This window comes from Tupaia chinensis, unplaced genomic scaffold (assembly GCF_000334495.1).
Source record: "Tupaia chinensis unplaced genomic scaffold, TupChi_1.0 Scaffold000270_2, whole genome shotgun sequence".
NCBI lineage: Eukaryota > Metazoa > Chordata > Mammalia > Scandentia > Tupaiidae > Tupaia > Tupaia belangeri.
Window position 1 is genome coordinate 4056638 of NW_006159751.1, and position 24713 is coordinate 4081350.

At 39.1% G+C, this 24713-nt stretch overlaps 1 protein-coding gene across 5 annotated transcripts in view; it reads left to right on the forward strand.

The window, feature by feature from the left end:
- HIPK1 (homeodomain interacting protein kinase 1) overlaps window positions 1-24713 on the forward strand; it is an 88198-nt gene that overhangs the window by 56891 nt on the left and 6594 nt on the right. For 4 of the 5 annotated variants that reach the window (XM_027772317.1, XM_027772319.1, XM_006149628.3 and 1 more), the window contains 11 exons: window positions 2332-2451; window positions 4180-4266; window positions 5510-5694; window positions 5993-6155; window positions 7404-7629; window positions 12522-12643; window positions 13547-13681; window positions 16265-16407; window positions 17082-17267; window positions 18705-18911; window positions 21906-22147. In XM_027772317.1, coding sequence (XP_027628118.1) covers window positions 2332-2451; window positions 4180-4266; window positions 5510-5694; window positions 5993-6155; window positions 7404-7629; window positions 12522-12643; window positions 13547-13681; window positions 16265-16407; window positions 17082-17267; window positions 18705-18911; window positions 21906-22147 — 1816 coding nt within the window. The remainder of the gene's footprint in view (window positions 1-2331; window positions 2452-4179; window positions 4267-5509; window positions 5695-5992; window positions 6156-7403; window positions 7630-12521; window positions 12644-13546; window positions 13682-16264; window positions 16408-17081; window positions 17268-18704; window positions 18912-21905; window positions 22148-24713) is intronic. The other variant, XM_027772318.1, reaches the window with a different exon arrangement.

Genomic DNA, 24713 nt, shown 5'->3' on the forward strand with positions numbered 1-24713 from the left:
AAAAAAAAAAAAAAAAAAATTATTCTACATTCTAAGCTTGAGGACAGGGTCTGTTTTATTCATTTGTATCCATCCTGACATTGTACATGATGCTTAATAGATACATGGGGTTTTTTGTTTGTTTGTTTTTGGAGAAGTTTTTGCTATAGGGCACGTGTGCTCACCAGACAGACAGAGGCAGAAAGCGAGAAATCACCCCCCCAGGGAGGATGGCCACGCCACAGTCCCTTTTCCTCCATTCTCCTCTTGGGATCTTGGGCACACATGCACACGCGCCCGGGATGAGTTTTAAGCCACCGAGCCTGGGACGCGAACCGCGGTCAACTACATGGGAGTCCAGCGACATAGCCATTACGCTAACTGCTGGTCCCAGATACATAGATTTTATGTTGTTTTGTTTATGGGAAATACAGTTATCTGTCATGATTAAAAAGAAAAAAGGAAACGACAGTGTTTTTCCTTACTCAGAGTAGAATTTTGTCTCCAATCTATCTGAGTAGATGTAGCATGTACCAGCTTTCAAAATTTGACTTTTTAGATATGACTTTGAGTGAAATACAAAAAATGGATTGCTCACATAATATGTAACTAGTTATGTTGTACTTTGTATTTTTTTTTTTTTTAATTTTGTCAAAAGGCACATGTACTCACCAGAGGAAGACAGAGACAGAGAAAAAGGAGGAAAAAGCATTCCCCATGGGGAATGATTTTTTTTTTTTTTTAAAGAGGTTTTTGCTATAGGGTGTGTGTGCTCGCCAGACAGAGAGAGAGAAGAGAAGAGAGAGAGAGAGAGAGCACGCGCGCGAGAAATCACCCCCCAGGGCAGATGGCTACGCCACAATCCCTTCTCTGTTCTCCTCTCGGGATCTGAGGCACGCACGCACACGCGCCCGGTGTGAGTTTTAGCCACCAGGTCCAGGACGCGAATCGCAGTCGACTACGTGGGAGTCCAGTGACATAGCCATTATGTTAACCGCTGGTCCCGGGAATGATCTCGTAACAACCTTTTTCTTTCATTTCTCAAAGATTCTGTTGGGATTTAGGGCGGGCAGGCACACATGCCTGGCCTATTTCTCAAGCGGCTGGATCTGGGACTTGAACTGCAGCGTTGGATGTGCTAGCTTCTTTTTTATTGAGCTTGTTTTCTTTTTACCTTCCCCTCTGAAAAAAATGGTGAGGGAGATTAAATGATGCAATTTCATAGTCTTGGTCGAACCAAGCCATTGATTTTTTTTTTTTTAAAGATGGATTTGCTGGTGGGACCAGCAGTTAGTGTAATAGCTGCATTGCTGGACTCCCATGTAGTCGACTGCAGTTCGCATCTGGGCCCAGTGGCTTAAACTCACGCCGGGCACATGTGTGTGCATGCCCAAGATCCCGAGAGGAGAATGGAGGAGAAGGGATTGCGGCATGGCTATCCCCCTGGGGGTGATTTCTCGCTTTCCGTCTCTCTGTGTCTCTTGCTGGCGAGGGCACATGCCCTATAGCAAAAAAGCTCTCCAAAAAAAGATGGTTTTGCTGGGACCAGCAGATGGCGTAATGGCTACCTCACTGGATTCCCATGTAGTCGACCGTGGTTTGAGTCCCGGACCTGGTGGCTTAAACTCACACCCAGCACGTGTGCGTGCATGCCTAAGATCCCAAGAGGAGAATGGAAAAGAAGGGATTGTGGCATGGCCATTCCCCCCGGGGGGTAATATCTCACTTTCTGTCTTTCTGGCAAGTGCACATGCCTCCTCCCCTCAAAGCAAACAAACAAAAAAGGATCTTGGGGTCATAGTATGTGTTCAATAAATGTTGAATGAATGAAATAAAGTACCTGATCCGTGGGGATAGAGACGCTGAATTTTGTGGTTGGAGAGATAAGCTCTGTGGCTAGAGTAGGGACATTTGACAAGAACTAGAGTACTCAAGGAAGAAAGCGGTTTGAGGAAATTTTTTCCTAATCTTTTTCATTGGTAATACATTAAAAAATAAGCCCAAAATGCTGGTAATCCATGGAAGAGTTTGATGTATACTATTTTGATCTGTCCTAGAAATCTAAACTTGGTTTCAGAAATCTATAGAAAAACAAAATAGATGATACTCAAGATTGCTAAATTGGATTTTCTTATTAAACAACAGAAACAATGGCAAGCACATTAACTTAATATTTGAAAATTGCTTGTATGAGTTAGCATATGCATTTATAGATAAATTTTAGTTGTATTAAGAGCTGTTTTCTTTGCAATAGCTTACTTTTTTTGACTAACAGCTAATAATTTAGTGTAAAAGTCTTAAACAATTTCTTTCTTCACTCCAAATTGATATTTGATGTTTTTGATATTTCAGATTCGTTACATTTCACAAACACAAGGCCTACCAGCTGAATATCTTCTCAGTGCTGGAACGAAAACAACCAGGTTTTTCAATAGAGATCCCAACTTGGGATATCCACTGTGGAGGCTAAAGGTCTGTTTTCCCTTGTATACTACCCATTCCTGTACTTACCACCTTCAACTCCTTTTTTTTAAAAAAATTTTTTTTAAGAATAATTTTAGTTAAATTTATTAATTTAATTTAATTTGACTAGAGAGGGACAGAGTGAGTGAGAGTGCACGAAAGAGAGAAAGTGAGAAAGTGACCTGCCTCTTGAACGTGGTCGGCCTGTGGGAGTCCAGGACCCTTAACCACGCCACCTGCTGGCCATCCCACCTTTAACTTTGAAATCCAAGTTTAGTTATTAAATTCTTGTGGTAAAGGAAATGAGATGGAGAGAAGGTATATTTGTAGGGGGAAATACTTTGAAAAATTATTTTGTTGTACCCGTTTGGTCTAATCCTTAATTAAAAAACAAAGTATAAGGGAGCCAAACAATGCAGAGGTAATAATACATGGAAAGGTTCCAAGTTTGTATCCAGCATCCTTCCTGAACATACCAGGTGCATGTGTGCCTATGATCTGAGGCTGTCTGAAGGTAGGGTAGATTATGGGATGAGGGCCCTTGTTTCTGTCTATCATTCTCTCCTCTCACTCAGGGGAAAGAAAGAAAATTTAAAAACAAAACAGAAACACATTAAATACTAGCCAGTTCAGTTGGCTGAAGTTATTTTGTATATTTTTGAAACAACAGCTGAGAAGGAGGTGTGAAGAGTAGTGCTCAGGATAAGTCATGTGAAAAACTGGAGAAATTTAGTAATGACTATTTTTACAGAATTCTGATAAACATAATTTTCTAACTGCTCACATTTGGGCTTATAGTTTTTCTTGAAACAAGTATCTGCTTTTCACTTCTGAGTCTACTCCTTTTATTCAAGAAATCCTGAGTAATTTTTTTTTTTTAACTGCCAGAGAGAGCATGCATATGTAAGCATCTCTCAACTAGGTGTGGTCCCACCACCCTTTTCCTCAGTTTTTCTATCCTGTCAGTTTTTCTATCCTGGGTCATGATTGTACATGTGCCTAGATGTTTTTCAATCTGTTGGGGCTGAGACTAGAGCCATGGTCTGCTATGTGGGATCTGGCTCCCAAAATACAGTGCTTAACCACTGCTGGTTTGGCCTTCTCTAGTAATTTGATTAACCCAGTGACTCTCGGCCTCTGACCCTGTTGAATATTAGCATTTGCAATATTGATTTATTTCAAGGTATAGTTATAAGAGAAAAATGGCAGTGTCCCTTCTTACTTGATATTCTTCAGGAACTGTGCTGGATCATTACTTACATATTATTTTTTTTATCACTGTTGAAATGGTAGCTAGATATCATGCTCACATCTCCATATTGGAAGATTTTCTGGTTGTAAATTACTTTCATGTTTGCCGTCTGGGGTTGATAAGGTGATGACACCTATCTCTTTGTATTCTGGCTTTAGTTGAGAATAAAACGTGAAAATAACATGCATATAGATTTTATTTTTCTTTTTTTGGAGAGGTTTTTGCTGTAGGGCACTTGAGCTCGCCAGAAAGACAGAGACAGAGAGACAGAAAGTGAGAAATCACCCCCAAGGGGGATGGCCACGCCACAGTCCCTTCTCCTCTCGAGATCTTGGGCACGCATGCACACACGCCCAGTGTGAGTTTCAGCCACCAGGTCCAGTACTTGAACCACAGTCGATTACATGGGAGTCCAGCAATATAGCCATATATGCTAACTGTTGGTCCCCAGCATATAGATTTTTTTTTTAATTCATGTTTTATAGACACCTGAAGAACATGAATTGGAGACTGGAATAAAATCAAAAGAAGCTCGGAAGTACATTTTTAACTGTTTAGATGACATGGCTCAGGTGAGTATGGAAGCTTTCTGAAAGTTAAACATTTATGTGTTTGTTTAGTCAGAGACCCATCCACTCGTTATACTAAAGACAGATTTAATCTGTTAACTTTCTAGTATTCATTTTCAGTTTTTATAGGAAAATTATTAATATTCTGTCATATATGAAAATGGCATTTGAATCTTTTTTTTTTTTTTTTTTTGGAGAGATTTTTGCTATAGGACGTGTGCGCTCGCCAGACAGAGAGAGACAGAAAGCGAGAAATCACCCCCCAGGGGGGATGGCCATGCCGCAATCCCTTCTCCTCCATTCTCCTCCCGGGATCTTGGGCACGCATGCACATGCACCCGGCGTGAGTTTTAAGCCACCGGGTCCGGGATGCGAACTGCGGTCGACTATGTGGGAATCCAGCGACATAGCCATTACGCTAACTTCTGGTCCTAAGGGCATTTGAATCTTAACAGGGCACTTTCAGAACTATATATTCCTCCTGGGAACCAGCAGTTAGCGTAATGGCTATGTTGCTGGACTCCCACGTAGTCGACCGCAGTTCGCGTCCCGGACCTGGTGGCTTAAAACTCACTCCGGGTGCGTGTGTGTGCGTGCCCAAGATCCCGAGAGGAGAATGGAGGAGAAGGGATTGCGGCATAACTGTGACCATCCCCTCTGGGGGGTGATTTCTCGCTTCCTGTCTCTATGTCTCTCTCTGTCTGTCTGGCGAGTGCATGCGCCCTATAGCAAAAACCTCTCCCCCCCCAAAAAAAAGAACTATATATTCCTCCCTTGCTTTTTCTTAATTGGTCTTGTTACATGTCAATGTTTGTATAAAGATTTCATTTTCCATTTTCTCTAGAAAATAGATATTTACATAACAGCTAGTATTTTTTGAGTGTTTATTATGTTCTAAACTGTTAAACACCTTACACTTAGGTCATTTAATCTTTCAACAATAGAAACTTCTATATGTAAGTAATAGCAATCACTTTGTTTACTTATTTGTTCCACATTTTTAATGACAAATTTATTTAGCTTTAGTCTACCATTAAGATTAGGTGAAGATTTTAAGTAGAGCTTGTTATTAATAGAGCTTCCTTCTGTGAAAATGATTACAGTGTAATAAAAAGAGTTTACCTACCTTTCTCTTTTGCTTACTATATAAATAGAGAGAATATAGTAAAGTTTTAGAAAGAAAGCAGATATTTAGTGTCAACATTAAAAGTTAAGTGAAGAAGTATGTTTCTACATTTTCTTGAAGGTGAATATGTCTACAGACTTGGAGGGAACAGACATGTTGGCAGAGAAGGCAGATCGAAGAGAATACATTGATCTGTTAAAAAAAATGCTAACAATTGATGCAGATAAGAGAATTACTCCTCTGAAAACTCTAAACCATCAGTTTGTAACAATGACTCACCTTCTGGATTTTCCACATAGCAATCAGTGAGTATGGAATAGTCTTGGGACTTTTTGCCATTATGTGATTCTTGTCTGAATTACCATTTTATGAACAGAACTGTCAAGGGAGCAGCAACTTGGTACTTGTATATCTGGCTCACTAATGGTTTTCTTTCTGTTGGAAAATCATGAGATTAAAAATTACATGGGTATTTTTTCTCTTTATAATTATAAAAACTGGAAGTGTCTGGAAAAAAACACTTTGATCTGTGTTCATCTTGAGTTACTTGTTTTTTGTTTAAATCTCAGCATTTGTTTAGTGAATTTTCCATCTCTTTTTCAGTGTTAAATCTTGTTTTCAGAACATGGAGATCTGCAAGCGGAGGGTTCACATGTATGATACAGTGAGTCAGATCAAGAGTCCCTTCACAACACATGTTGCCCCAAATACAAGCACAAATCTAACCATGAGCTTCAGCAACCAGCTCAATACAGTGCACAATCAGGTATTTGATAAATTATTTGGGAAACTCAAGCCTAAGTGTGATAGAAGCTAGAACAAGTATAGGGTGAGGTAAAGATATTGGTCTGTTTTGGTTGTCTTGTTGCTTCTTAAAAATTTTCTATATAGGAAAAGTGATGGAAGATAGAGTAGACTGATAGTAGCGATCAGGCACATGCTGACAGTTTTAAATCCATGCCCTCATACGTCTTAGCATAGTTATATAAATGGGGGATAACTGTTGTACTACTTAATGTTGTTAGTTGTACTTAGTTTAACTTAATGACTACCTCTTTGCTAGAAAAATTTTATATGTCTAATGACTACATTGAAGGTGTTTCTAATAATTAACTTTAATGGTAGCTTTACATTTGTTTGGTAATCAGTAACTTAAACTTAAATTTAAGTTTGTTTCTAAAGATACAAGCTTCTCAATTGCTTAGCTAAGTCTGCTTTTATTTTTTAAGAGAGATTTTTGCTGTAGGGCATGTGCGCTGACTGAAGAGACAGACAGAAGGCAAGAAATCCCTCGGGGATGGCCACCCTGCAATCCCTTCTCCATTTTCCTCTTGGGATTTTGGGCATGCATGCACACATGCCCGGTGTGAGTTTTAAGCTGCTGGGTCTGGAACTTGAACTACAGTCAACTATGTGAGAATCCAGTGACATCATGGGAGGCCTCTATGCCATCTGCTAATCCCATAGGTCTGCTTTTTAAATGGAAGAGGATATGAGACTTGGTAGGATTTCTCATCTAGCAGTTTTATGCAAGAAGTATTGAGGTTTAGATAGCTATAACCAGTATAGATCATTTGTTATTCTTCATTTGCTTATTTGACCTACTTATATGTCTTACATTTAGGGACTGAGGAAATTTCTTAAGCAGAGAGTTACTCAAAGATAGTAGGGGCCAGCCATGGTGTGGTGGTTAAGACAGCTGGACTCCACATGGCTAACCAAGCAATCCAAATCCTGGACCCGGTGGCTTGAGAAACATACAGGGCACATGTGTGTGCATGTCCAAAATCCTGAGAGGAGAAGGGACTGTGGCTTGGCCATTCCCCCTATGGGGTGCTTTCTTACTCCTCTTTCCTCTGGTGAGCATACACACCCTGTAGCAAATTAAAACAACAAACAAAAAAAGATAGTTAACATTACATTTTATAATATTGTTCTGATTCTGCATGTGCCAAAAAAATATTATCTGTCTCTGATTTATACCAGTATACAAATATAATTCCTTTGCTTTTAGGCCAGTGTTCTAGCTTCCAGTTCTACAGCAGCAGCTGCTACTCTTTCTCTAGCTAATTCAGATGTCTCACTGCTAAACTATCAGTCGGCTCTGTACCCGTCATCTGCTGCACCAGTTCCTGGAGTTGCCCAACAGGGTGTTTCCTTACAGCCTGGAACTACCCAGATTTGCACTCAGACAGACCCATTCCAACAAACATTTATAGTATGTCCACCTGCTTTTCAAAGTAAGTGAAGAAACTCTTGTATCCTTTGGTATTATGTCAGACCTACCTGCTTTAGGCAGATCCTTATTGGATATCTAGTTATTTACTTCTGATCTTTGATAAGTGTTAGCTCTGACTTTGACAGTGCAAGTAACTGGAATTGAGTGATAGCTTCACAGAATGCATTTTTCCTTTTTATTGGTGTTTTATCTAATTATGATAATGCCAACATGTTATAGGAGCTTAATTGTATTTCCTTAATTGAATTGCTTGATATCCATTTTCTTGCCTATTAAAGCCTTGTATCAGTGTCATATATCTTCTATATAAGCATCTCTCAAAATGCAGAATATGTACATCTGAAATAATTTGAAAAAATTTGCTTTAAGCAGAATTGCCATATAGTAAATCTTGTTTCCTATATCTCATAAAATAAGACTATGTTCCAAATAAAAGATTTTTTTTCTAAATATAAAAATCCTATTTAAGAATGTAGAAACCTTTTAAATTTATTCAGAAATAAAGATATGTATTGAGTTGAAAAATTCTGTTAGCTGAGGTGTTTGCATAGGGAAGCCATTAAGATTCAGCCTGTGAATCATATCATTCCTTCAAACTTCTGTCAACAGAACAAAATTGCTGAAGAAGGCGGCTGACTCCATATGTTGAAATAAGATGAAAATTTTCAGTCTCGTCCTCCATTTTCTCATTATTCTTTAGTCTAATTCCTTTTTTTTCTAAAATATGGAGAATGTGTATTTATTAATTTGGTAAGCCATTTAAAATGTGAAATTATTTTAAGGATATTTTATGGTGACACACTTGACTTTCCCAGTAGGAGGTCAGTGTCAATAACCTATTGGAATAAACCAGGATTCAGGCTGCTCATAGCATTTCACATAGAAGAGGTAGCATCTTTATCTTTTCACTTCAGTTACTTATTGATTGTGACTCTTTGTTTGTTTGGTTTCTGACAGAATCGGAGCAAGCAGAAGGAAAAGAGGGTATAGGGGAGACTGAGAGATTACCGAGAGGACAGGAGAGCGATAGCGGTGTAAACCAGGGAGAAACCACAGGGAGAGCGGAGGAGCAAATTTAAAATCCGTAAATGCGAATTTAGCCTAACATAGCAAATTATCAATATTTTTTGCATAAGCTTCATAATATAAATTCTGTACTTTTGATTGTCATGTTTGATTCTTCTGTTGAATTTAGCAAATTAGTTACCCCTTTCCCCTTTTCCAAAGTGCATTTCATTGGAATGATTTTTCGATGTGGGACCCTAAAGTTTTCTGCTTCTCTCAAATGATACTTAGGAGATGAAACAAAACTTTTGAGTTCTTTTTAACAAAATGTAAAGAACAGATAGAGGAAAAAGTAGGATAACACCTCTTAGCATAATTATACTTGGTAAGTATAAGGTTTGAAAAAAATGTTTCTACCTAGGAAGTTTTAATAATCTGAAGAAAGCAAATTATAAAAAATTCCAAATGAAAGGGAGTTTTGAAATTAAGGTGGTGGTGGTGATGATATCTTATATGTATCACTATATGCTAGAAAATATTCTCGGTACTTTTACATGTTTTAATTCACCTTCACAAACAGCCCCAAACTGGGTAGTGTCATTCCCAATTTATAGAAGAGAAAATTGAGAACAATTTCCTCATCTACCCAAGTGTTGTAACTAATTATGGCAGAATTATGATGTGAACCTAGGTAGGATTCATAACTTACGTATTCTGAAGTATCATTTCTTACTGCCTTTCAGTATTTAAACTCAATAGCTGTAAAAGTTGTTGATTTGTCAGCCTGTGCCATTTGCTAATTCCAGCAGACCTCCCTATTCCATGAGTGAGGTTGCTCACTTTTTCCCCATTTATTATTTTACAAGATGCCTATATTTAGAGAAGGTTAAATATCTCTCATCAATTAGACAGTTTTACTCTTATTTACATAGATCCATGGTTCTTTATGTAAAGGGATAACTCAACAAAACAACAAAATGCTAGAGCTTGGTGCAGTAGCATACATCTGTAGTCCAGCTACTCAGGAGACTGACAGAGGCAAGAGGATCATGCCTAAGCAACATAGTGAGATCCTGTCTCTCTAAAAAAAAAAAAAAAGAAGAACTCTAATCCTACGTGAGGATTCAGTAAGAATTTTCCCAAAGTATTGCCTTTTATTAAACCTTTCAACTTGTGGTAGAAAGAGCTAGTTTTAAAGTAGCTTGACTGCCTTAGCTTAGCCTAAATTACTACAGCAGTCTAATACTTTTAGAGTCACATTTGTAGGACAGTACTATAAATACTACTTTCCATAGTATTCCAGTTGACCAAAATAGATACACATTCTGCTCAGTGGTAATTCTTGCTCTGTAATTTTGTCCCCTTTTACTTTATCATACTAAGAGCCCTAGATGACCGTCTGTAGTGAACATTTATTCTAACTTTTGCCTCAGGTCCTACCAATTTGTATGATGCCATTGTAATAACATTGTCTTTTGGTTAGTCATGTATCCTGAGACTATAGGCAAGAATTTTTGTGTCACTTAGTTTTCTTATTAGATCGCATTGCCTAAGGAAGCACGACTGACAACTTTTTTAATCTTGATAGCTAGATTTGTTACTTTTTAATTTTGATAAAGGTAAGCACTGTTTTAAAAAAGTATTGTTATAGTATTTTAATTCTAAATTTACTATTCTTATTATATTTCTGGATTGTATTTTTCTTTATCACAACTTGTTACTAATTACTCATAAGTTATTGAAGTAGAAATTTGAAACTTATTGAAAACAGCAGTGTATTATGGGTTACAAGTTGTGTTCATTTGATATCTCCATAATCATATTAAGAGAAATGAATTGGTGATAGCTTAGGAAATGTTGCCAAATAAATCATTTAATTAAAATGTTTGTGTCTTCTGGCTAGCCAGTGGTTGAGGCAGGTGGATCCCACATGGCCAACTCTGCAGTTCGAGTCCCTGGCCCAGTGGCTTGAAAATGATGCTCATCATGTGTATGCCCCAAATCCCAAGAGTAGAATGAAAAAGATGAGATTTCAGTTTCTCTCCTTGTGAGAGTGCTTTCTCACTCCCCCGGCAAATCTCAGTTAGCTCATTTATCCTTTAGCAAAATTAGGGAAAAAAGTTTGGGTTTTCACTTAATAATATTGCATGTATTAGTGAATTGGAAGCATAATAGAACTGTAAATGCTCTGCATGAAAAATTTTGATAGGATGGGTTTAGAAGAAAACTTTGGGGACAGCATATGGTGTGGTGGTTGAGGTACTGAACTCTCAAATGGCCAACTGCAGTTCGAGTCCCAGACTGGTTGCTTGCTTCCTTACTTTATTTCTCTTTTTCTTTCTGGTGAGTGCATGTGCCATATAGAAAATTAAATAATTATAAAATAAAATAAAATAAAATAAATAGAAGAATGTTTTGAAGGCTTTCTTCTGAAGTCTTGGCAAAAGGGTAGAAATGTCTTGACCCTCTCTTCTCCAGAATGAGATATTCCTGTTTATAGGAAACATTCAACCTTTACACTGACAGCATAGTAAATAAATAAGACATGAATACTGTTTTAAAGGCAACAAAGTGTTCTTGATTTTCCTAGCTGTTTACTACAAAAGAACCTTAATAGAAACCTGTCAAAGACAGAAACAGATTTCTAAAATAAGTAGAAAAAAGTCCATAAATCAAAATGTCTGCTTTTAAAATATTTTTAGTCTAGGCATAATTTCTTCAGCTCACATGTTAGTTATAGTAAATTGTGAACTAGGTTATGTTTTTTGAAAAGTGGGAGAAAATCCTTTAAAACATTCTAGACAAAAGGGTAACTTAGATTATAATTATTGAGTTTTTCATAATTTTTCTTATCTAATTAACCACAATTATAATGATATCCAAGTCTTTATTTTTTTAAACACATATATTTTTCCCCTTAATAGATAAAAATTAAATATACCTTACTAAGCAAAGGCCTTTCGTGCCTGTACTTTTAAAAAAAATTTAATTAATTAATCTTTTGATTTATTTTAATTTGACCACAGAAGGACAGAGAGGGAAAGTGAGAAAGCAAGCCAAGTCAACCATGTGGGAGTTCAGCACCCTTAAGCACCATGCCACTTGCAAGCCCCCTTGTGCCTATACTCATAATGGGGAATGGGATGAATATTGTGTTTTCAAGTTTGGAGCATTAATAAAAATATTGGAGGGAACCAGCAGGTGGTGAGGTGGTTGAGTCACTGGACTTTCATATGGCTAACCTTGGTTTGAGTCCCAGACCTGGTGGCTTGCTTTCTCACTTTCTCTCACTCTCCCTTTCACACTCACTCACTCTCAGTTTCTTTCTGGTGAGCACATGTGCCCTATAACAAATTAAAAATAAAATGAATTCTTTTAAAAAATTAAAATTCTCTTAAACCAGCACTTTCTCTGTCAGACATCTTTCCATTAATCTAACCTGAAGGGAAGGGAACCAGTTCTCCCCCTGACCCTTTTTAAAAAAAAATTTGTCAGAGGGTACATGTGCTTGCCAGAGATAGAGAGATGGAGAAAGCATCCCAAATAAAATGTGGTCATTGCAGCAATCCCTTTTCCTTCATTTCTCCATCCTGGCTTCGTTTTGGGCATGTGCATGTATGTGTCTGGCATATTTTCAAGGCACTTGGTCCTGGACTTGAATCATCTAGTTGGCCGTGTGGGTTCTGGCTCCCTTAACCATTGACCCCTACTTTTTCTTAACCCTCAATATGTTTATAAATGAAACCCCTTTATCTTAAGTGTTCAGAACCAAGAACCAGAGTAGTAAATTATTTAAACAGAAAAGCTAAAGACAACAACAACAACAATAAAACAAACAGAACTCCCAGTCCTAGCAAAGCAATTTAACTGTAATACTGTTTTCAACAGCTGGACTACAAGCAACAACAAAGCATTCTGGATTCCCTGTGAGGATGGATAATGCTGTGCCAATTGTACCCCAGGCGCCAGCAGCTCAGCCACTACAGATCCAGTCGGGAGTTCTTACACAGGTAAAAGTCAGAGCAGTGTGGACACTTGATAATGCTGGAGCACTATTGAGAATCAGATATTTTATCCTAGGAAGTAGCATTTGTTTTGACTCTAAGATCTTTCTTGGCCATGATTCAGTGGACTTAACATGAAATATCTCTATAGAACAATGGACTCATTCCTGTGATATTTCAACTCTACTAGTAAAGACTTGCAGGGGTAAATATACAGACATTGATAGTCTTCTAATTAAGTTTACCCTAATTTTGTGGGAGCTTTTTAAATTACCTTGGAGTAATTTATATTTATAATACACATAGAACATTTTGATTCTAAAATATAAAGTTCCACTTTTTCTGCTTTAGTATCCTCTTTGCTCACTCTTCTAGAATTTCGGCAAGGTTGAGAGGTTGGATCACAGCAGGATGCTTCTTCAAGTGTTACATTCCTTCATTCCTTGTGTTTAAGCAGGCTGTAGAAAGCTTTAAATCTTCATACTTGCTATGGAACATGCAACTAAAACTATCGAGAAAACCATGGAGTGTTTGTATAGTAACAGTACTATCTTTTAAATTCTATATGTAAATGCTTGTGGCCCATGACACACAGGAAATTCCGAAATCCAAAAGCCCTATTTTGTGAATAAAGGGAAGAATTCTTAATAATGCCTTTGCTTTTTAGAACTGGTCCTCTGAATCTGGCCCAAGAAGGATATCTATGCTTTTTTACTTTAGGCCATTGACATTTGACCTAGTGGGCCAGTGCTGTGCAGTTGAAGGGGAAAAGTTGTGTTTGGTACATGCATTTTAGGTGATACGAAATGACTGTTTATTGTTGATAACTTGGGGGGAATGAGAACCCTTCTGAATCCAGATAACCTGCCTCCATGTTTGTTTCACTCACCTGCCTAATCTACGTTTCAGGGAAGCTGTACACCACTAATGGTAGCAACTCTCCACCCTCAAGTAGCCACCATCACACCGCAGTATGCGGTGCCCTTTACCCTGAGCTGCGCAGCCGGCCGGCCGGCGCTGGTTGAACAGACTGCCGCTGTACTGGTAATTCCCCTCACTTGATTGTGTTACTAACGGAGTTTCTTTGGTTTCTTTTTTATTTTTTCCTGTTTATTTTTGTTCTGTTTTCTTCTGGTTTTCTCATTTTTCAAAAGAAAAATTTTAGCATAGTCTTTACAGAGGGCATGGAAGCATGTGCCATCTTGTGGCTGTGTTCTTGCTGCATCTTTAATGTCTCATTGTTTTCCTCCCAAACATTTGCTGACGCACTGTTTGACTCTGGTGTTCAGTGTGGCTCTGAAAGGAGCCAGGTCCCTTGATTCTTTTTTGCCAGCCTAATGTGATAAAAGCTCTTGGCATAGCCTCAGAAGAGCTTCAACAGTGTTACCTATTTTTTTTTACCCTTTTACCTTCCAATCCTTGAGAATGAAAGAAATGGCCTTTAGTTTGATTCTGCTGCAGGTACCCGGATGGCCAAAATTTGAACTCCTTGGCAAGTTAGCTTCCTTTTCTTGCTGTTTTAAGCTCCTAAAACTTTTTGCATGTAGAAACATTTAAGATGCTCTTCATTTATTGCTTTATCAGTTGATATTAACCTAACTTCTGTGAACATGTAGCTCTTTTTGCCATTTATAAGTGGCAGAGTATGTCTCCATTTAAAGATGTTCCCACTAGAATGCTTGTAGATCATACTGTTGCTTAAAACTAAAGGCAAATTCATTTCTAAGGGGTTTTGGAACAATCAGTTATTTTTTAAATAGATTTTTCTACAAAGGTGAAGATTTGACTGACAAACTACACAAGTACAGTGTCTTTGTTATTAAATGTCATGGGAAAAGTTACTGAATATAGCCACAATTGTGGTAGTATCAGGCTTAGAGATAGGAAAAACAAACAGGATTTTAAGGTATTTTTCAGGATCAGTAACCTCTTAACAGTGATTTTTGGATGTTTTGGTTTACTTGGGGAAGTGAGAATTGTTTATTGGATATCCAGCATTACATTATGTGAAATTTAGAATCGGGTAAGCATTTCAAAACCTAAATGAGACTATCAAATCAGGATACTTCTATATCTTTCAAAGTAGCTTTACATTTATTTTGTTATTTCTCAAGTATTTATGTGAGTGAAAATGCTTTCAGAAATATGTTTTTAGTTGGAATGTGTTTGATTTTCAGTTTAAAAGTCTTGTCGCTTCTAGATTAATTTTCTCATAAGCATAAAACCAGAGTGCAAGGGAGTCAGATCTATTTTCAACTTGATTGATCCAAGCCACTGGTTTTTAACTTGCTTACCTATAGTTCTGAGGTTGGGAATGTTAGTTGACACTTCTCTGCTGCTTCTCTTAAGTTTGCACTAGCCATTTGCTAAGCTTTGCATATTTTTGTTCTTCTTCTGTCAAAACAGTTCGTCGCTTGGAACGCCAGATTTCTGCCTCACGTTGGAATGTTATTTCTTGCTCTGTATTAAACTACATGCTTTGTCTTGTGCAGGTGTTGGCTTATGGAAAGACGCATGGTGTGACTTAACATACTTCTCTTATTTTTTTGTTTTGTTTTGTTTTGTTTTAAATTCTGCTTATGGTAGCAGACATGTTTGCAGTTTCCTAAGGCTTCTTATTTGGAACTGATATTTGTAACAAGTGGATCTGTTACTTGCAGAAATATTTTTAAAGCAGTGTGTTAATGGCCTTGCAGTTTGAAATTCAAGAAACAGAACCATATGTACCCAAGTATTGTGTAGGTATTGAGAACTCAAGTTTAAAAAGGAAACTTCAAATCTGTTCCCACTTTTTCAGAAATTGTTGGAATTTCTGTAATAAGTATAGAAAACATATTTGTTGCTCAGTTTATTATAGTGATGTGGCTTGTTAAAAAAGCAGAAATTAACAATTTTCTTATAGTGATTGATTTTTATGTTGAAGTATGTTTCTACAAGGGATATATAGAAGTGTATTTTAGGAACTGTTAAGAACAAAATAGATTTCTTCATCCGCTTTTAAAATATTTTACTTATCTTATTTTTAAATTCTATCATATGCTTATAAATGATGAAGTTAGCTCTCTCATTGGCATAGGCTTTTTTGCCAAAGGATTTGGCCTTAGGTCATCCATATCTGGCTCTTTTTTCCACATACAACCCCTTTAAAAAAGAGGGGACAGTTGTTTTATGGGTTGAATTAATCTTATACCTGATTGGCACTCAAATTTTAAAATTCCTATTTTTAATCTTAAGGGAGTTCTCTTAATTCTTTGTAGGGATATATTTTGAAATTATAGCCAAAATAACACACTAGTATTTAACCAGAGCTTATCTCTCAATTTGCAGACTCCTTTCTTTATAGTGTAATAAGAACTCTTACCTGCAGGGATCTTCTTTTCTTACCCTGGTGGTCAGGTTATGGAGGTGGCTTAGAGAAAACAAAATGTTCTCTTTGCCCATTCATAAGACTTATAGCCTTGAGCCCCTCTGACCTTTCTTTTTTAATCTCTGCAAGTTAACAGTCTACAAGCAATTTCTTTTAGGATATGAATTTTTCTTTCATCTAAATCACAGAAAAAAAAAAAAAAAAACCCAAAACAAGAGTGAGTCAAGTCTGGATCCTTTTTTGTGTGTGTTTCCTTACAGCAGGCTTGGCCGGGAGGAACGCAACAAATTCTCCTGCCTTCAACTTGGCAACAGTTGCCTGGGGTAGCTCTACATAACTCTGTCCAGCCCACAGCAGTGATTCCAGAGGCCATGGGGAGTAGCCAGCAGCTAGCAGACTGGAGGTAAGTGCCCCTTGTTTCTCTGGGAGATTTGCAAAGGCAGATCCTTTAGGGTAGGAGAACTCAATGTTATGCAGAGACTAGGAGGAAAATAAAGGAAAATGATCTGTGTTAAATCCCCTAAAAAAAGAACACATAGCATGTGAGGAGATGGAGTTGAAAGAAAACTCCAAATATAGGAAAATAATAGTTTCTAAGGTCAGGAATCATTTACTGCAGATTTAAAGAAAGTCCTTAGCAGTTAGGAACCATATAGTGGGATTCTAAAGCCTTGTAATCCAGGTGCCGAAATTAAAAAATAAAATGCAGCTGTGTTTGGTTGTTTGAATTGCTTTTCTTTCTTTTTTTTTATTTTTGGAGAGGTTTTTGCTATAGGGTGCGTGTGCTTGCCAGACAGACAGAGACAGACAGAGACAGAAAGCGAGAAATCACCCCCCAGGGGGAATGGCCACGCCGCAATCCCTTCTCCATTCTCCTCTCAGGATCTTGGGCATGCATGCACACGTGCCCGGCGTGTTTTAAGTCACTGGGTCTGGGACTTGAACCGTGGTCGACTACATGGGAGTCCAGCGACATAGTCATTACACTAACTGCTGGTCCTTGAATTGCTTTTCATACCTGTGTGGCCTGACTTCCTAGTGGCTTTGGGGTTCACTCTTCTTTCTCTCTTGGTACAGAAATGCCCACTCTCATGGTAACCAGTACAGCACCATCATGCAACAGCCATCCTTGCTCACTAACCACGTGACATTGGCCACTGCTCAGCCCCTGAATGTAGGTGTTGCCCATGTTGTCAGGCAACAACAACAGTCCAGTTCCCTCCCTTCGAAGAAGAATAAGCAGTCTGCTCCAGCCAGTTCCAAGTAAGTCTGTATTATAGCTAATAGTTCTAACTGTAGCAGGTTGAGAGAGATGTTGTCAGTATTTGGAGTGTTGAGGTGTAGGGACTTTGGGTATGCACTAGGTGTGTCCTGGTTATGATTATCCTGTCTCTCTACTGCCACTTTGAATCCAGGCCTTCTTTATTTTCCTTCCTACTGTATATAGAGAATTTTAACCCTGGAGTAAAGAGCTTGCAAAAATTAAAAGACATATAAGTGCAAATTTGTTTTTTGGTATTCTTATCCCTGGAAAATCTGGTCAGAATTGTTAGTTTCTATTTTTGTTTTTTAAAATTAATGTTTATTTCATGAGAGAGAGAGATACCCTTGACAGGGTATCTTGCCATGCCATGACTCTTCCCTTAGCTTTTAAACCAAGCCAGCTAGGACCACAGGTATGTGTATCATCAGCATGTATAGGTCAACCCAGGATGTTGAAGCCAACATGGGATCTGAACTGAGCTTCCTATGGTGCCTGTGCCACTGCAGATAGGCCAGTTTATTTATTAAGTCCTTTTAAGTGTATTTTTTTTAAAAGAGGGATTTTTGCTGTAGGGTATGCGCACTTGCCAGAGAGACAGAAAGCGAGAAATCACCTGCTTAGGGAGTGGCCATGCCCCAGTCCCTTCTCCTCCATTCTCCTCTCAGAATTTTGGGCATGCATGCACACGTTCCCCATGTAAGTTTTAAGCCTGTGGGTCTGGGACTCGAACCACAGTCAACCACAAGGGAGTCCAGCAACTTAACCATTTTGTTACCTGATAGCATGTGTTTACATGAGAGAGAGAGGGAGAGAGTGTATATAACCCCCAATGGGACTGGTCACGCTTGAGTCCTTTTTCCTCCATTTCTCCATCCTGACAGGATCCTGGGCAGCATATATGGATGGTCATTATTGAGAGAGATGGCCTCCTATATACAGTGCTTAGCCTCTGTACTGCAAGGCTGGCTTCGGTTTATTTTTCTTTAGAACTTTTGTAGTTAAGTATGTTAGCTTAGTGATTAGACTTAAAAAGAAAAAGCTTATATCTAGACTACATATATATATAAATATATATATACACACACATACACACACACATACATACATACATACATACATATACATATAAATAAATAATATATATAATTATATATGTGTGTATGTGTGTGTGTGTGTGTGTTTATATATATATATATATATACACCCCTGCCAGTGAGGAGAGTGGGCATGATGGTGTCAGAAATTGTGTGTGAGGTATATGCGGCATATATACACACACACACACACACACACACACACACACACACACACACACATATATATATATATATATAAATAAAGGAATCAAAGAACAAGTTAGAAAGCTGTCTGGGGAAAAGATTTGTAATTGGAGTACCAAGGACTGAACAGTCTTTCCTTATGAACTTTTCCTACAGATCCTCTCTGGATGTTCTCCCTTCCCAAGTCTATTCTCTGGTCGGTAGCAGTCCCCTCCGCACCACATCTTCTTTTAATTCTCTAGTCCCTGTCCAAGATCAGCATCAGCCAATCATCATTCCTGATACTCCTAGCCCTCCTGTGAGTGTCATCACTATCCGAAGTGACACTGATGAGGAAGAGGACAACAAATATAAGCCCAATAGGTAAGATATGTGAGGGGTTCCCGGACTCTGTTGGTCTTAGACTGTTGGACTCTCACAGGTGGCCCAGTTTTGGCTATGAAAGGACTAAAAAAAGGTATTTTGGAAGTATGGCCTTGGGTCAGTCAGCTAAAGTGTTGAAGTTTTTAGAAATTGGGCATTGTCAAGTTTTTAATACACATTTTCATCAGTTAAAATCAATCTTTCAGGTACATTAGGGAACAGGTTTATCTTTTTTTTTTTTTTTTGGGAGAGATTTTCGCTATAGGGCACATGCGCTCGCCAGACAGAGAGAGACATTAGAGACAGAAAGTGAGAAATCACCCCCCAGGGGATGGTCATGCCGCAATCCCTTCTCCTCCATTCTCCTCTCGGGATCTTGGGCGCACACGCGACCGGCCTGAGTTTTAAGCCACCGGGTTCGGGATGCGAACCGCAGTTGACTATGTGGGAGTCCAGCGACATAGCCATTACGCTAACTGCTGGTTCCCGGGAACAGGTTTATCTTAAGTTGACAGGCCACTCTAGCTTGGACTGCATATTAAATACAGACATGATCCTGCCTTTAAGGAACACTATAGTCTGAAAATGGATTCTGTAGCAAAAGCATATAAACAACAGTTAATTGGAATGAGTAGGTAGATAAGAGGTTATTTAAAACTTATTTATCTGAAAAGGCACTTTGGAAGAGTTAGAATTTTTAAATCAGGCTACCTTCCCCCTCTCTGCTATGAGATTTGAAAGTGTAAGATTTTAAATGCCAAATTATTTCTTCTTATCTTAGCACCATAGTTCAGGTTCTTAACAGGGCAAGATAACTGAGAGAGAGTGGGTAAGTTTAAGAACTGACACACACTTAGTGTGAATATGCTTGGTTGCCTAGATAGTTCCGTGTTGTGTGTTTCATTACACGTTTGGTGTTAGGCATGTGGTAGAGGGAATAATCCTGCTTTTACATGAAAAGGTAGAATTTACACATGAAGGTAACTTAGGAGACTTTACAGAGTGATGTATAGGTGAAGTTTAAATGAACTTTAAAGTAAATTTAGAATGAATTTAGAACCTTTTCATTCCTAAGAGCTATGTAAGATGGTAGTCTTGGTGCTAAGTGTTGAAAGTGGCTATTGAACTGATTTAGGAAGGAGAAAAAGTAAACCTGCCAGTGAGGAGAGTGGGCATGATGGTGGCAGAAATTGTATGTGAGGTATAGTTGGCATGATTGCTTTGACTAGAGCCAGTCCTATTTAAAAAAATAAGGAAAAGCTGAAGTTAGTGGGGTAGAAATCAATTAGTGAAGGAACTTTAAAAAAAAATGTGTGGTGAGATAGACTGGAAGCAGGGAGTTTAGTTCTCTTTCCCACTATACAAGATGGCAGGTGAAAAAGCTGTGAAGTAGGATACTAAGAAGAAACCTGAAGCCAGTGACAAGGTTAAAAAGGGTGTCCCCAAGGCTAAAAAGCCCAAGAAGGGGAAGCCCGATTGCAGCTGAAACCCCATCCTAGTACAGGGCATCAGCAGATACTCCCTGTCTACCCTGTATTCCAGTGAGGTCATGTACAAGAGGAAATACTTGGCCACTAAAACCAGGATTGAAAAGAAAAAGGAGAAGGTTCTAGCAACTATCACAAAACCAGTTGGTGGAGACAAGAATGGTGGTACCCGGGTAGTTAAACTGTGCAAAATGCCTAGGTATTATCCTACTGAAGATGTGCTTTGAAAGCTGTTGAGACCTGGCAGAAATACCCTTCAGTCAGCATGTGAGAAAGCTGCGAGCTAGCATCACTCCTGGGACCTTTCTTTTTCTTTTTTTTGGGAGAGGTTTTTGCTATAGGGGGCGTGCGCTCGCCAGACAGACAGAGAGAGAGAAAGCGAGAAATCACCCCCCAGGGGGGATGGCCATGCTGCAATCCCTTTTCCTCCATTCTCCTCTTGGGATCTTGGACACGCATGCACATGCACCCGGCGTGAGTTTAAGCCACCGGGTCTGGGACTCGAACTGTGGTCGACTACGTGGGAGTCCAGCGACATAGCCATTACGCCAACTGCTGGTCCCAACTCCTGGGACCTTTCTGATCATCCTCACTGGACGCCACAGAGGCAAGAGAGTGGTTTTCCTAAAGCAGCTGAGCAGTGGCTTGCTACTTGTAACTGGACCATTGGTTCTCAGTCGAGTTCCACTGTGTAGAACTCGAAATTTGTCATTGCCACCTCTACAAAAATTGATATTAGCAAAATAAAAATTCCAAAGCGCCTTACCAATGCTTACTTCAAGAAAAAGATACTGTGGAAGCCCAGACATCAGGAAGGTGAGATCTTCGACACAGAGAAGGAGAAATACAAGATCTCAGAGCAGCGCAAGGTTGATCAGAAAGCTGTGGACTTGCAAGTTTTACCAAAAATCAAAGCTGTTCCTCAGCTCCAGGGCTACCTGCGATCCGTGTTTGCCCTTACAAATGGAGTTTATCCTCACAAATTGGTGTTCTAAATTTTTTGCCAAGAACCTAATTAAATAACTGGTCATTAAAACAAAATGTGTGGTAAGAAGTTTGAATAGTTACAGAAAATCCATTTATAGTCTAGAGGGATGATTTGGAAAAAAGTGAAGAATATTACTGAAATAACTTTGAATAGGAGTGGCTAAGAAACAACATTGAGTATGTGTTTACAGTGTGGACTCTGGAGTCATTCTTTCCTGGATCTGAATCTTGTCTTCACTATTAGCAACTTGGGTGACCTTGGCCAAGTTTCTTAGTCTCCCTATGTCTCAGTTTTCTCTCTGTACAGTGGGGATAGTGATACTTCATGGCGGTGTTGTAAGGATTCAGTGAGATGTACGTATAGTGTGAGAACAGTGCCTTATACATAAGTACTTTGAAGTGTGCTCCTTCATGAGTATTATTCATCACCATCATTGTCATCACCATGCAAGGATCACAAATCATCCAAGAAACTTGCTTGAAAGGGCAGTCAAATTTTCATGTATTTTCTTTCCCTTAGTTCTGGCCTGAAGCCAAGATCTAATGTCATCAGTTATGTCACCGTCAATGATTCTCCAGACTCCGACTCTTCCTTGAGCAGCCCATACTCTACTGACACCCTGAGTGCTCTTCGGGGCAATAGTGGATCTCTTCTGGAGGGGCCTGGTAGAGTGGTGGCAGATGGCACTGGCACTCGTACCATTATTGTGCCTCCACTGAAAACCCAGCTTGGTGACTGCACTGTAGCAACCCAGGCCTCAGGTAGGTTTATCCTCATATCTAGAGTTCAGTGCTCCTTTGATATGTGTATACTTAACAGCTTGCTATAATTAGTTATTCCAGTGGTGGAGACCAGTTGCATAGATACTCTTAAAAGTACTTACTTCAGGGACCAGCAGTTGGCATAATGGCTACGTTGCTGGACTCCCATGTAGTCGACCACGGTTTGAGTCTTAGACCCGGTGGCTTAAACTCACACCAGGCATGTGTACGTGTGTGCCCAAGATCCCGAGAGGAGAGTGGAGGAGAAGGGATTGTGGCGTGGCCATCCCCTCTGGGTTGTGATTTCTCACTTTTTGTCTCTCTGACTCTGTCTTTCTGGTGAGCACACACGCTCTATAGCAAAAACCTCTCCAAAAAAAAAAAGGTACTTCAGAAATTAGTTTGTAGTGATGTAAAATTTTATTTTACTATCAATTTATCTTCTTATGTTTATTTTCCTAAGAAAATGAGATTGTAGTCTCAAACACATTTACTGCTGGTGAGAAAAGGTGGGTGGATAAAGATGTTGTATGGCAGGGAGAATTAGCAGACATTTAGACTTGCCACAAGTGATTGAAATTCAGCAACCTCAAAGTGGACAGGATTTGATCATATTTGAATGACTGCAAAACTGTTTGGGAATAATATCCTTCAGATTTTTTTCTCAACCAATGTCATAGAAGTGATTCCTTTTTTTATTTATTTCACTATCAACCTGAAACTTTTATTGTTTTTGCTCTGTTAGATACTGGGCTTAGGCTCCTTGGTTATTGTGTTAGTTGAATAATACTAACTGCAGTTCCAACCCCCAGATTTCTCTGTCTTCGCTTAGTAAGCATTTACTTCTCACTTGTATAACTTCACAGTACAAGTGTTCTGGTTGGTAGACCTGCAGTGAGTAAAGGACCAGAGTTTTGCAATCCTCATTATTTACTCAGAGGATAAAATTTGCAAGAGACAAAAACATTTATTAATTTCTTTAGCTTGGAAATAGTAGCCACTACTTACATGGCCCAATAGAGACGCAAGAGGGTCTAGGAAGTGCTCTCCTGTCCAGGCAGCTGCTTCCCAGTGTCAACTTTTTTTTTGAACCGGAGGGTTCGTGCACTCACCAGAGACAGACAGAGGGAGAAAATGCCCCCAGAGGGATGTAATCATACCTCAAGCCCTTTTTCTTTATTTCTCCTTTCTCTCAGGATTTTGGCCACTCATGCACATGTGCCCAGTGTATTTTTTGGAGAGTTTTTTTTTGCTATAGGGCGTGTGCACTCGCCAGAAAGACAGAGAGAGACAGAGAGACAGAAAGCGAGAAATCACCCCCCTGGGGGCATGGCCACGCTGCAATCCCTTCTCCTCCATTCTCCTCTCGGGATCTTGGGCACGCACGCACACGCACCTGGCGTGAGTTCTAAGCCACCGGGTCCAGGACTCGAACCGTGGTCAACTACATGGGAGTCCAGTGACATAGCCATTACGCTAACTGCTGGTCCCTCCAGTATATTTTTCAAGCTACTGGGTCCAGGACTCAAACCATGTAGTTGTTCATGCGGAATCTGAATCCCTTAACCATCAGGCCATGACCGGGTCCAGTGGCCACTTTTTCTTTTTTGTTCATGATAGAGTGTGTGCACATACTTGAGAGAAAACGAGAGAGAGCAAGAGAAAGAGAGAAACACCCCCGACAGGGCTCAATCATACTGTGATCCCTTCCCTCTAATCCATCAGTCCTTCTGGCCACCAGAAGCTGGGTATCAGCTGGAGACTTAATCTGCAGTTGGCATGTGACTTTTAGCTCTGCAGTCTGGGATGCTATAGGTGTGCCACAGAGGTCAGGCCCCAGTGGCAACTTTTTATCAAGCAACGGTACATGAATTTTTGGTGTTAGCATAGCCATCTGTGCCATGCTCACACAATTAGTATATGTTATGGATTATGTTGTTGCCATGGGCATAATCAGGGTTCTGATTTGAGGGTCTTGTGTAAGCCTCAGTGTAGTTCTCCTCAAAAGTAGCCAACTTCACATTAGAGACCAGATATTTCCTAAGGTCAGGCTACTGAATAGACTGTTAGGAGATTTGTCTACTGTTACACAAGCTACTCCACAATCACTAAATAAATGTTTCAGTTTTCCTAGTGGGAACACAGAAAAGCAAAATTTTGTATTCAGCTGTCTTGTAATTTCTTAGAGTTTGAAGACATAAGTGCTCAGTGAGATAGACTCTTCCCTTTCTTTAAATTCCTTTGGCATTTAAATGTACTAAGAATAATTATCAACGTTGTCATTTGTACACTTATTTATTAATCCATTTCCACTTTGAGTAAGCACTGTGTCTTATGTTTGTATCTTCAGTAGTTCCTTGTTCATAATAGGAGATTAGATAATATTTACTCAAGTGAACCTTTTGAAGATCTTTTGTGAAACTGTGTGGCAAGACAAAAATGGGTAATATAGTTTCTATTTTTCTGGTATAAATGTTGCATTCACATGAGTCCTTAACTCTTGCATACTATATACAGATGTGGACTTATTCATATGATGCCATTGTAGTTTTAGCTCAGTGATACT